This window comes from Periplaneta americana, chromosome 5 (genome assembly GCF_040183065.1).
Source record: "Periplaneta americana isolate PAMFEO1 chromosome 5, P.americana_PAMFEO1_priV1, whole genome shotgun sequence".
Lineage (NCBI taxonomy): Eukaryota > Metazoa > Arthropoda > Insecta > Blattodea > Blattidae > Periplaneta > Periplaneta americana.
In genome coordinates this window covers 124,455,716-124,470,299 of record NC_091121.1, presented here as the reverse complement: position 1 = coordinate 124,470,299, position 14,584 = coordinate 124,455,716, and the positions used below count along the sequence as shown (strand labels likewise).

Genomic DNA, 14,584 nt, shown 5'->3' with positions numbered 1-14,584 from the left:
GCAAGCCAGCGAAGTATGGAATTAAAATATTCATGCTGGCTGATACGCATACATTCTACATGAATATTGAAAACAATGGAAGTATATGTTGGGACCCAACCTGAAAGGCCATACTGTCAGTCAAACTCTGGGAAGGACATTGTCTTGCGGTTGGTTGCTGCTATTGAAGGAACAGGTAGAAATGTTACAGCGGATAATTTGTTTTCAAGTATTCCTCTGTGCATTGAACTCCTGAAAAAGAAAACTACATATGTTGGGACTCTGAAGAAGAACAAAAGAGAAATTCCTCCAGAACTAACAGATTTGAAATGTAGAATGGCTAAAAGCAGTGTGTTCTGTTTTCAGAAAGATATTTCATTAGTGTCATAATATGTTCCCAGAAAAAATTCAAATGTATTGTTAGTGTCTACGATGCATCACCTTGATGAATCAGATGATCTACATAAATCTGAAATGATCACTTGCTATAATTTTTCCAAGTCTGCAGTTGACACATTATATCAGATGTGTGAAACATACACTGTAGCAAGGCGTTGCAAAAGATGGCCTTTGTCATTGTTTTCTAGGATTATAAACATTGCAGGCATCAATGCCCAAGCCATATTTATTCACAACAACCATGACACTACAAATCTTAGGAGATATTTTTTGAGAGAAATTGGCTATAAATTGGACATACAACAAATAGGGAAGAGAGCAATGACTAGCTACATTCCAAAATATCTTCGAGCTAGTGCTGCTAAAATTGCTAAAATCGACCCTCCATAGACGAAAGAAATGGAGAATCCCCGACTTGCAAGATATAGTGTTAGTCCGAGTAACAAAGACAACAAAACAAGCAATTCTTGTGTCGCATGCAAGAAAATTACGTGTAAAAGCCATATGAAACATGTATTTTTTACTCGATTAACATCCATGAATACTTTGTAGGATTTGCAAAAGGATTTCTTAAGCAGAAATGTTTAACACACTTATAAACAAATACTATGAATAAAGTGATTGACAAAAAAAAGTCATTAAGGGGACACTCAACTTAAAAATTGGAGAAAAAGTGTCATAGAAATGAAAAATTAAATTTCTACACTAATTTACGTGACAGAACTAAATCAATACGCAGAATTCTTCCTCTATTCATTGAGAAGTCACAGTCAAATGCACAAAGCCAAAAAATAAAAAAATAATTAAAAGTGATATTTCAATCAATCATGAATTGAAGTATCACTTTTAATTATCATTTTTTATTTTCTGGCTTTGTGCATTTGACTGTGACTTCTCAATGAATAGGGGAAGAATTCTGCGTATTGATTTAGTTCTGTCAGGTAAATTAGTGTAGAAATTTAATTTTTCATTTCTATGACAATTTTGCTCCAATTTTTAAGTTGAGTGTTCCCTTAAGGGCCTTAATTTTGTCGATTTTCTTTGGGGGTCAAATCAACCCCTACGCGACTGTGTCCATTTATTTCACGCGACTACTTAAGGGTTAAAAACGCTAACTTTCAGTCGATTATAAAATAAAGACCGATTTCTTCTCAAGCTCGATGATTACTACTGGACACAACCGATGATAAATATTAAATAAGAACTATCCCAACTAACTCACTAACTTTGTCACATACCTCGGTCCATTCGGTCTCATGTCACTTTAAATCATCGAAAACGTAAGTAAACGCCGCACCCAAACTGTAATTCTGTAAAATCTACTGAAAAACATAGCCTACTACAGGCATGCCTACTCACAGAAGGATCATAACCAAAATAAAGGTGTGATAAAAGCAAGATATGTCACTTAATGTTAAAATACATCTGTATCAAGGGATATCAAGTTTCAATTACCTCTTTCTGGCATTGTTATCAGCGCGTACAGAACAAGATTTATTGATAAAAAATGTACTACAATAAACACTCCACTTCACTTCAGTTTGGGGTTATTTTCTGACGCTGCTGCCAACCTTTGCGGTTGTGCTCCTGCGTCCAGTGGTGTTGCTACTACTAGCCGTTGTTAACGTGGTGTGATCACAGTCTACTATATACAGTCGCGAAGCTTGAGGTGTTTTTTTGCAAATCTCGTGATAAAGCGCTCCAAGCGGGTAGCAACTAAAAACAATAGACTGTCCATGGTCGACTTTGGACTGTGTCGTATTTCTATCGAGTGCTAGCTCCTTGCGTATTTCACATTGATGCTTGTGAAATGTTCGTTATTGGTTATAATGAAAATGTTAATGGCTAAAATATAATAATTGGAATAATAATATGGGACAAGGAGGAGACGTTTGTAGTGCTATAAATTGTAGCAACAGTAAGAGAAAGAGGCCAGAGTTATCCTTTTTCCGATTTCCGAAAGATTCAGAAAGGTTCCTGGGTTTCCACAAGAATGCTGTGCAGAAACAAAACTGTTAATTTGAAGTTCTTTGTGACTGTTAGAATACATTATATCCTTAAATTTCACAATGAAATGTTTCAGTCTAACCGAAAGGACATTAGATACCGGTCAAAGTTCTGTCACTTAGGCTGCTAAATTTCCAGAGAAATAAAGGTTAGGTCTACTTTTTTTTTCAGAGGATATATTTTTAATTGTAGCTATTAATTTTGTTGTTATTTTTATGTGTTACTTTACTAAAGACGTAGAAAAATTAAGTTTGTTTTAATGAACTTTACTGATCACGTTTTATTTTCAATTCTGGTGGGATTATTATTGCTTAGGCCTACTTTTTTCTTCAAAGGATATTTTTTTAATTATAGCTGTTAATTTTGTTGTTATTTTTATTTGTTGCTTTAACTAGAGACGTAGAAAAAGTCTGTTACAATAAAATGTATTGATCACGTTTTATTTCCAATTCTGGTGTGATTATTATTGCTTAACCTCATCCCATTTTGTTAACTACGTAAGCCTACACTACAAGTACCGGTACACGTAAGTTACTCCATTAATTCATATTTCCATTATTATTGTTGTAAAGAGAAATGCAAATTAATATTTATTGGCTTCAATTCATAGTTAATTATCGCTATAATCTTGAATGAGTGAAGCTATTATAGTAAATTTCAGTTCGTTTTGCACAAACAAAAATTATATTAACTTATTTCTTGCAGGTATCTTCGAGTTTATGGTGGAATTTAATATACTTCATTAAAATAATAAATTAACTTTATGCATTTAATATTTCAATAATGGAAGGAAGGTGGTAATTTTTCCAAAAGAACACGACAACGAAAGTGTAACATATTTTGTCGGCTGCTAGGAGAGAGATCTGCGATTATGAGGCGATAGTAGCGATCCTAGTGGTGGGCAACTACCCCTGTTTGCATTTTTACTACATATTGAGCTTCGCGACTGTATATAGTAGACTGTGGTGTGATTTTGTTATATCTTCATCTTTGTTTTCGTGGTAAATTTGAATAGAGCCCGACATATATGTTGTTTTCTAATGCCAGGCGTTTGACAATAAAGTCATTTGACCTCTTGCACTCCAATATTTTTCAAAGATATTATCATGGCCAGCCACTGAAGCACAGATTTTGAGGTGTTCGGAATCCATTTCTTGGTTTGAGTTGCACAATGGGCAGTTAGGGGCAAAGACGTTATATAGTATACGTTAGGGGACTGATATATTCCAATTCTATGCAGATGTTTGGCCCAAAGAGTTTGTAATACATAACTAGAGACACCAACGGCGCTAGTTTCGCGTACAAAATTGAACCGCTGTTCGGCCGCCATTAAAGAGAGTTGATGCTTCGTCAGGAGTGCAAGCAGTTCATGCTTATTGAGGAGTACGAATAAATATAAGTACACGTGAAGGGAAATAATAAGAAAATAGTGAAATCCTGCGCCGCAAATAATTGTTCGAACATAGCTACTATTGTAGGATGCCCAGGAAAGCATGCATATCTTAATATTTGGAAGAATGTTCCAAATGCAGTTCCTCCTTTGAATGTGTTGACTGAATGTCGGAATATTTCTTGGATAAAGTTTTTCCAGAAACCCATTAATCAGGTTTATAAGGTTGATTTCAACAAAGTATGTAAGGGTAAGGTTCCATCACATTACAGTGGATTATAATAGCAGAGTGAATAAGAAAATCCTCAGACTATATCTGTCTAAAACTGTTTTGTTTCACAATAAATGAATTAATCATGTAATTTTCGTTTTGTATAGTATGTACTTCTAGTTGTTTTTGGTTGTATTAAATGCAAAGAAATTAGTGAAAATATAGCTGAAGGTCTAGCTAGGCCTATTATTACCACTACTACTGGGTCTATTACGACCACTACTACTAGGTCTACTATTACTACTATTAGGCCTATTATTACCACTACTACTAGGCCAACTATTACCACAAAAACTAGGCCTACTACTACCACTAATACCAGGCCTACCATTACCACTACTACTAGGTCTATTATTACCACTACTACTAGGCCTACTATTACCACTAATACTAGGTCTACTATTACCATTACTACTAGGCCTACTATTACCACTACTATTAGGTCTTTTATTACCACTACTACTAGGCCTACTACTACCACTAATACTAGGCCTACTATTACCACTACAACTAGGCCTATTATTACCACAACTACTGGATCTACTGTTACCACTACTACTAGGCCTACTATTATCACAAAAACTAGGTCTACTACTACCACTAATACTAGGCCTATTATTACCATTACTACTAGGCCTATTATTACCATTACTACTAGGTCTATTATTACAAAAACTAGGCCTGCTACTACCACAAAAACTAGGCCTACTTTTACCACTACTACTAGGCCTATTATTACCACTACTACTAGGTCTACTATTACCACTACTACTAGGCCTACTATTGCCACTACTAGTAGGCCTACTATTGCCACTGCTAGTAATCCTACTATTGCCACAAAAACTAGACCTACTACTACCACTACTACTACACCTACTATTACCACTACTACTAGACCTATTATTACCACTACTACTAGGCCTATTATTACCACTACTACTAGGCCTATTATTACCACTACTACTAGGTTTATTATTACCACTACTGCTAGGCCTACTATTACCACTACTGCTAGGCCTACTATTACCACTGCTCCTAGGTCTACTATTACCGCTACTAATTATTGTATTAAAAAGTCTGTACTGACCTCTAACTTGAATAGGATGTTTTGTGATAAAATTTATTCTCATTATATTTTAAATCTGTTTCCAGAATTTTTACGATCTCATATTTCACCACTAAATATTTTCTAAGCCCCATATACCTTCCTCTTCCTTTGCATGAAAGGACTGAAATATAGATTATTTTAAATATTACAGTAAATATCCATTATTATGTCCTTAAAACAATACTAGTAATGCTGAAAATTAATGTTGACATTACCATTATTCAATATTTCACAAACTTATCCCGAGTTTATTTTTTAGAATATCGCCAAAGATGAATCATTATAATACTTTAATAAATATAGCGCTCCTCTGCCATTCATGTTTATTTCATCACGACTAGTCCTTTGTAAAAGATGTTTAAAACAGTGTCTATCACCAGGCTACATCAATGTATTGTGGTACTGTTTTCGAATTTCGCGCCGCAAACACTCCCTTTAATGGCGGATGCTAGCCGATTCAATTTGTGACATTTTTCTTGCCTGCCACTCACGGGTATGTGTCTCTAGTAAGTATTACAAACTCTTTGGTTTGGCCAAACAATCATGGCCTGTTGCCAATCTAAATGCAGCTACAGACGATTTTCGTGGTAAATCGGGATTTAACTGTGGATTTTGATGCAAAGAGTTCCATTTTTTCCCTTGAGATTGTGTTTTCAAATTTTGTTTGTAGTCTAAGTACAGTAAGGTAAGTGCAGGAGTGTTAGACAGTGTAGCAGTAATTGACATGTATTACTAATATTGTTTATATCTAAGCAGTGATTTGTGAACACACCTAATTTTTACAGTGAAACATGTTGGGATTTTTCATCTTCAAATGTTGGTAGCAACAGTTTCTAGAATTTTCTCTCAAAACCGATATGCCGTGCTTCAGTAAAGCACTTCATGCCTTCGCTGCAGCAAGATGAGGGGAAAAAAACGTAAGTAGATCAAATGACTGCAAAATGGTGGACAATTAATATTGGCTTCTATTTCTGCCGTAATAAATTTAACCCTAAAAGAACCAAACATGTTAAATAATTTCGACTTCTATGATAATGACATTGGATTATTATTATTAGACGATTTTGACAATAATAAACGTTGCAAAAGACCAAAACACACATTCCGCCATGATGGATCGTGTAGCAAACTCGTAAAGCGAAGTTTTGATTTGCTGCACGCTTGCTACAGCGCTGCTGCAGGGACGGTGAAGCAAATGTAATAAAAGAACGGTCTTGCTGCAGCGCTTTACGTCTTGCTTAAAAAAAACCCGCACGGATGGCAGCAAGTTTAGTAATACGTACTTAGAAATTGGTTGTTTTTGTCGAAATTCTTAACAGTTTTGCTAACACAGGTAAGTTACCAAATATGTAATCTGTGCTAAATGCATTTTGTAAACTGAAAAAAATAATAGTTGTATTATTAGAGGAGCTGTTAGGATATCAGTTTAAGTTTAATTTTACAATTTGTATGCATCATGTTTCTTGTAGGCAGGGTGTCAATTACTAATAACTCAATATGGTGATTTTGTATTAATTGACAGCCCTGTCAATTATTAAAGCAACTAAAAATTTTAATGTTTTTAGTAATTGACAGGGAAGCTACTGCTTTATTCATACACTGTTTATTACCTGTATTACTTTTGTTATCAATTTTCTGCTTCTAATTTGTTAATTTATTTACGTTTTAGATGGCTTCCTTAAAGAAAAAACCCTTTTTTTTCAATATATTGAGGAACAAATGACTGGTGCACTTCAAGCAGTTCAGAATGGTTCTCCAGTGGCTGAAGCAGCACGGAGGTTTGGTGTGCCTCGAGTAACATTGATGTACAGATTTAAAGGTAAAATACCTGTAGAGCGCAAAATGGGCCCATCTTCATATTTGAATAAAAATGAAGAAGAAACATTGGTGAAATGGGTTATGGAATGTGCCACAACTGGATTTCCTGTAACGAAAGAACAGTTACTAAACAGTGTGCAACACCTAGTGACAAAATTGAAAAGGAATACCCCCTTTAAGAACAATAGACCAGGAAGATATTGGATGAAACTGTTTTTAAGGAGACTAGTTTCTTCAGTTCCAGAAGGATTGGGCCATGGGAAGATCACCAGACTCTGGATGGATGACTAGTGAAATATTCTATGAATATGTTGTTAACCAATTCAACAACTGGCTTGAGAAGAATAAGATTAAGGAACCCATTATATTTTTTGTTGATAGTCATGCTTCGCACTTGACATTACATTTGAGTGACTTTTGCAGAGACAATGGCATAATCTTGGTTGTGCTATATCCCAATGCAACTCACATCATTCAGCCTATGGACGTGTCTGTGTTTCGAACTCTTAAAGCATCAAGGAGGGAAAAAGTCTGCAATTGGCGTACACAGCACATGCATAAGCAGTTGACGAAAAGTGAGTTTTGTCCACTTCTGAAAGAAGTCTTAGATGAACGTCTGACTCCGGAAATTCTGAAAAGTGGTTTCAGAAAATGTGGCTTGCACCCCTGGAACTGTGAAGCACTGGAATTTGGAAAATTAAAGACTGATTCTTCAGTGAACTTGCCCCAGAATACAGAGAGCAGAGTAAATACTTCCATAGGTTTTCTCAAGGAATTAGAGCAAGTTCTTGGGGACAAGGTCACAAGTTTCAAGGAATGCTTTGCTGAAGATAGAGACTGGGATGGCCCAATTGAAGACACAAGCCTTTATCAGCTTTGGAAGAATGTTAAAAATAAACCCACTGAGAATCCAACACAATCTGGTGAACAAAATATCGGAACTGAAGATGTACAATTATCCGAGGTTGAAAAGGATGGAGAGGAACAGATGCATACGACTGAACAAGGAAGAGCAGATGGAGGTGAAGAGCAACCAAGTTTACAGTCTTCTGCCTCAAAAGAAAATACTGGTAATGATGGCAACAAATTTCAGGACATTCCATCACCGTTTAAGTCAACCTTGTTTTGGCCAGAATCTCGACCCTGTACCAGTAAAAGGAAGAAGGAAAAGATACCATCTGTTGCAACATCTGATGAGTGGATAAAATATAAAGAGATAAAGGAAGAAGAAAAGCTGAAGAAGAGAGAGATTGAAGAAAGGAGACAACACAGAGAAGAAAAGAAAAAGAAAAGTTTGGTGTTTAAGAATTAAAGAAGACATAATTCTAGTTCATCAGAAAGTGAAGAAATTATCCTTGAATCTGAAGGTGAAGGGGATCGATGGGGAGAAGCCAGTGATGAGGATGAAAACAGTGATTCTGTTGATGAACCATGTGTTCCTGAAGAAATATCGAACACTATTGAAGTTGATGACTTTGTTATTGTCCGTTATGATGATGACTTCTATCCAGACCAAGTTCTTCAAGTTATTAAGGATGACAAATTCCATGTTAAAGCTATGATTAAGAGTGGTAGTTATTCCTGGAAGTGGCCAGAAAAAGAAGATACTCTCATATATGAGAAGCATAATGTAATGCTAAAAATTCAACCTCCTTGCTTAGCTAATCGCCGAGGTGCATTTCTGATCCCAGAGATGAGAAAATTCTGTTCCTACTTAAGTTGCCTGGCTTGAACTTCAGTCATTTATTAATTGCTCAATAATAATTAGGCTTAATACAAATTTCTGTTTTATTGCTGTAAGAAATGATTTCAAATTAAGCCATTATTTTGTAGTGTCAATTACTACTAGAGCCTATGTCAATTTTCAATACATGTCAAATACTACTGCGTCAATTGCTAGTACATTTCAAAATGTTTCTGTCAATTACTACTTCACTTGCATTTTCAAAATGTTTCTGTCAATTACTACTTCACTTGCATGTAAATAAATATTATTTTTTTGTTTATCTCTAATTATTTAATAAAACATTATAAACCTTATGAATCTATAATATAAACTGCAAACCAACTGTAGAATGACCTTCATGCTTTCTTCTATGAAAATTTTAAGTATGCAAGGGAACAGTGCCATTCAATTTCCTTAGACTGTCAAACACTCCTGCACTTACCTTATGTAGATTTAATAAATCTTTTCACAGAGTAATACGTAGATTTAGTAACAGGTCTGTAAGTAGTAGAGCTGCCCTTTGCTAAAGTATCTGCATTCTCGTTTCCCAGGATTCCGCAATGGAATGGTATCCATTGGAATACAATTCTTTTATTGAGTGATATTAATTGAGAGAGCATTTTAGTTATTTCTGCTGTTTGAGATCAAGGTGTGTGTTTAGAGACTATAGGCACCGTGCATGGGTCTCAAAATCGTACTGGTGGCGCCGCGCAGTGTCTCAATTCCTAATTAACTACAGGCTCGCAGTCATTCACTAGTCATGTGTGATATAGAAATTACATGCGGCTTTCTGCCGATAAAAAGTTGTAATATTAGTAAGAATGGGTTCATTGATTCATAGTGTTCTGCCCAAGGGCAGGTCTTTCACTGCAAACCCAGCAATCTCCAGTCTTTAATTATTTTATAGACCCTGTGGAAAGTTCAGTACTGCTGGAGGAGTGTAAAAATGTAACTACAAAGTTCCTGAAATATCAGTGAAGTTGTTTGGCATTTAAATCAGATTTCAGACCATTGAATGAGGGTGAACAGTCATATTACGAAAACATTGATATACTTATATTTGATGTCATGTCGTGTGTAATATTTGTGTGTATAATGTCGCTATAAATACGTATTTTAATGTGATTTAATTATAAAAGTAGTCTTAATTACACTTCCTGAATAATGGGCGACTGCAAATTCTCTAAAACACAACACATAATGAACAATATCATCAACATACTACATCTGATTGAGGTTCTGGCTATATGTACGTCTGTTATCAGGCTGTACATCTCACTCGACGATATGTGTCAGAGGAAGAACAATTGTTTGTATGCATATGAAGTCTGACTAGTGTAATTTGTAGCTAGTCGGCGATATATGCAATGGAAGGGAAAAGGAACTGGCCACTCTACCCCATGATATTCTGGCCTAGTTGCCTCATAAGTGGTGCCTTATTGTTATCACTTGTGAGGTTCAGACAGTTGAATAAACAACAAGATCAACATGTGGAAGCAGGTCAATTGATAATCTGTGTAAAATGTTATACTGTATATTTTAATTCGCTGAATGCACCTTTCAACATGAATTCGAACGCTGGCAACGCTGTAAATAGTTTCGACTTCTTCAGCTGTTAATTTACCATCATGAAGATACGGTGGAGTAACAACAATGATCCCTTTATCGGAGAAGTTTGTTATTATTCCGGGAAAATCTGACTTCATCACCACCTTCTAATAAAATCAATAATCCGCAATCAGTTGTTATGAATGTGTCTCTCTATCTGCCTCGGCAGCATTCAGATTTGAAGGCCACCATCTAATCCACATTGGGTGGCTGTTCCACTTCTTAACTAATTGTTAAGAAGTGGAACAGCCACCCAATGTGGATTAGATTGTCACTCTATGTACATTTTTCAATATTGCAGGCATTGTTTCCTGATTACTTTCTCTGCTAGGCCAAAACCCAAAATTACAGTAACCATTGTGGATGTCAACAACATTAAAGTGGCGGTAAAAATACATTATAATTATAATTGTACGATTAACTCCTAACATCATCCTCATAGCAGAATACGACAATCCAGTATGAGTAGACGATTTTCTTTACTAATCTTACCCTTGGACAGAATTTTTCGAAAGTTTTCGATGTGAAATTCACTAATAAAAATGGCAAAAAAAAAAAAAAAAAAGAATATGTATGGTCTACATCTTGGGGCGTTTCGACTATCCATGGTAGCTATTTTTGGGTTAAATGATAGAATTGGAAATATTTCTTATTATGATTCTACGGGTATGATTGTTTCAATTGGCAGCAATTTCAACAATATATTCGAAACCACAAATGTCACTCCCATTAAGTCTGGTAGTTCTGTCTCATATTTTATTGTAGAATAATTTCGGAAACCTTGCATTTCATTAAACATATCATCTGTTACTGAACGCTTGTCATAATATTTCTTATGTGACTTCAGTTCGGCATGTAATGGAATAGACACTTGAGTAGACAATTCACACAATTCAATTGTGAAAGAAAAAACAAAATCACTAAGGATGGTTTCATTTACTTCTGCCTGTATGGCTACTTCATTTTTCGAAATAACACTTGTTGACCATTCTTCTTCAATAAAACTTAAATTTTCTTCTTTTCTTCTTCTTTATGCGTCTCTTTCGCACCTTTCCGGAGCTAGTTGAGATGAGGCAGTCTTTTTCTTGTAATCTTTTATAAAAATACTCGGAACGGTATGCTAGTTTTGGGGGTGTTCTGGTCTCGTTCCCAATAAAATGAATACCGCAAATTCTTGCTGCGGGTGTTGGTTTCCAAGGTTAACCATCAGCACTTCAAATCAAGAATTAAATATCGATATGAATACATTTAAAAACAAGTATATTATTATTTATTGCTAATATTATACATAATATATATGTAAAGAACTCAGTAATTATGTACTTTTTGAAATTTAAATGATAAATTTGTGTCGTTGTTAACTTAATGGTTATTTATAAACATAATACTATATACATATTATTTTTATATCAGGCCTAGCATATAACAATACTATGATTACAAGCAGTGTGGCCTTATTTACTTTCGTCTGCGTACTGCATGGATCCACAATTAGCGTCGTTGCGCTTCAGTTTTCTGTTTTGGGAATGAATAAAAACAATATCGGTTGGTGTGTTCCCATAAGCATTACTACACTCAAGAACACAGCAATTTACATTACCTTTCCGCTTTTGAGGATCAGCCATATTTCTAATCATTTAACCGGAGATATTAAGTATATTCATACGCTTCAAGCACAACTCTCCTGAGACTTTCACTTATTGCAATGATTTCACCATCAAAACTTGGCCCGACTTATAAGGAGAGAACAATGGTAGGATATCTATATGGAGTGGTCCAGGAGATGTGATGTTGTTGTGATGTTTATTGACTTCACTGGCTTTGAGCCAAAGGCCGTTTTAGGGTCTTATACTCGCAGGATGCCCTCTCCAGCCATTGTACATAAATAATAATAATAATAATATATATATATATATATATATATATATATATATATATATATATATATATAAATACTGTATATGACACTATTTCTGACATAAGTGCCAGTAGGTGTGTGAGTGCGGTGATTAATTAATTAATTAATTAATTTTATTTTATTTTTTATTATTTTGGTGTATGTCTAATTTGTTAATTTGCGATGCTTAAGGAATGGTGAACGGGACAAGAGTTCGGGGTAAAAGATATAAGTTGATAGACAGCATTGGGGTATTATATAGAGAGATTAATAAGAAAGCAAGAAATTGGGAAGAATGGGAGATGCTGGGTTTGCAGTTAAAGACCTGCTCTTGGGCAGAACACTGTACATACATATATACATACATACATGCACACATACATACATTTTCTTTTTTAGATTTTTAAGTTTCCCCTTCCGGTGGCAGAAGCGTCTGAATGGATATGGAGACTTTCATGGTGTAGTGTTATTTTATTGATCTGCCTCTCTGTTGCTGTCGTATGTCCCCTCAGACAGTATTCAAATTTCCAACACGTGTATGCGGTTTTGTTTGTGTGTTTTAGTTTGGTGGTTGGGGCTGGTGGTAGTTGTAGACGAGTTTCTCCAGTGTTGTTCTGTTGTTTGTGTTCGGTGGATTTGCGAAGATGAGTTGTGTATATACGCGATTTACTGCCGAATGTGTGTAGTTCCTGTTTATGTTGTTTAGGTGTGTGAAGAGTGGCTTTGTTTTTGTCGTAGTGTAAACTGTGTTGTTTCTGGTGCGTCTGTGCAGGTGGAAGACTTGGCGGAGAATTCTTCTTTCGCGGGCTTCAAAATTCGATTGAGTCGTTGGGGGGCTTGTGTGAGGAAAATGGAGGGATGTATGCATAGGGATCTAACCAATGCTTTGTATAGGTTGAGGAGTGTTTCGGTTATACAGCCGGGTCGATTGATGCCACTTAGGTAGCTTATTGCTTTGATGGCTGCGTTATTTTTCCTCCAGGTTTCTTTAGCTACTTCGGTCCAGGAGAGTTTGGAGGTGAGGGGTATTCCTAGATATGTGAGATTCCGCTGGAGTGGAAGTTGAGTGTTGGCTATTGTGATTGGGTTGTTCTGGAGAACCCAAGTTCGGAGTTTTGGGCGGAAGACGCATATGTGTTTTGTCTGTCTTGACTATGATCCGCCACGTATTGGTCCAATTTAGATACTGCCTGAGTGTTGCGTTTAGTAACTTCCTAGCGGAGGGGAGTCGGGGTGTATTGCCCAATATGCGACGTCATCTGGATATTGTGCCAGTCCTACTAGCGGGTTAATAGGGAGGGGAATATCTGCCACATAGATGTTATACAGAGTGGGAGATATGACACTGCCGTGGGGGACTCCAGCTTCTATTCGGAAGGTCCGAGAAAGTTCGTTCCTTCCGAATCTCAACTGTCCTGTTCGGTTCGATATGAAACTGGAGAGCCAACGTGAGATTTCGTGTGGCAGATTTAAGGATGTGAGTTTATATTTTAGGGCGTCTATCCAAACGGTGTCAAAGGCTCTCTTGGCGTCTAAGGCAATAAGGATGCTGTAGTGTCTACGTGTATAAGCCTCTTCAATGGGAGTGAGCACTCGTATCAGCTGGTCGTGTAGCTGCGCTCCCGGTCGGAATCCGGCTTGATTGGTCGCGATTAGATTGCGGTTGCGCCTATAGACGTGTAGTCGTGACACGAGAACTTTCTCCATTAATTTGGCTAATGTTGTTGTCAAACTGATCGGTCGATAGTTTTGTGGGTCAGACGCGTCTTTGCCTGGTTTAGGAAAGAGTAGAATGTGAGAGTGTTTCCAGCGCTTTGGTGTATGTCCTAGTCTGAGTGATCCTGTGTAAAGTTCTGCAAGATAATTTAGTGCTTTGGGAGGCAGTTGGCGTAGTATGTTGTAGGTGATTTGGTCTGGTCCGGGGGCAGAGTTTTTTATGTTTCTTAGTTCCAATGATATGTCTAGCGGAGTTATGTTGTCAATGAGTGGGTCGTCGGCCGATCGAGGAAGTGGCGCTGGAAGCGGCTCGTAGAGATCGGGATTCTATGTGATGTGATGCGTAATGTATGCTAAATGTTGGGGTCGAAAGATGGGTGATTTGGTGTGGTGTGTATATTTTATAGTGTGCGGCTGAGAAGATCTAGTTTACCAGGCGTATCGTATAGGGGAGAGTCGGATAGTATCGGACATCGGGTAGTTTCGGACAGTGCGTTTCTTTCATCTACCACCATATGGTAGTACCTGAATGACATGATTACGTTTCTCTATGCGACATCACAGAAACGTAACCATGTCAATCAAGTACTATCATCGTGTGGTAGATGAAAAAAACTTACTGTCCGATACTACCCGACTCTCCCCTACTATTTGTTGTCCGTCGC

The 14,584-nt window shown here is 36.6% G+C and overlaps 1 protein-coding gene and 1 long non-coding RNA gene across 3 annotated transcripts in view; one reads left to right on the top strand and one right to left on the bottom strand.

Annotated features, from left to right (window-relative positions):
• Positions 1-1,990, bottom strand: part of Trax (Translin associated factor X) — a 107,991-nt gene extending 106,001 nt beyond the window's left edge. The window contains exon 1 of one of the 2 annotated variants that reach the window (XM_069826539.1): positions 1,834-1,990. In XM_069826539.1, coding sequence (XP_069682640.1) covers positions 1,834-1,846 — 13 coding nt within the window. In that variant the 5' untranslated portion in view covers positions 1,847-1,990. Of the gene's footprint in view, positions 1-1,616; positions 1,642-1,833 lie in introns of those variants that run through there. The other variant, XM_069826540.1, reaches the window with a different exon arrangement.
• A 4,016-nt stretch (positions 1,991-6,006) lies between these two features.
• Positions 6,007-14,584, top strand: part of LOC138700541 (uncharacterized) — a 76,644-nt gene continuing 68,066 nt past the window's right edge. Inside the window, exon 1 of the long non-coding RNA XR_011332381.1 lies at positions 6,007-6,071. This is a non-coding gene — a long non-coding RNA (uncharacterized lncRNA). The remainder of the gene's footprint in view (positions 6,072-14,584) is intronic.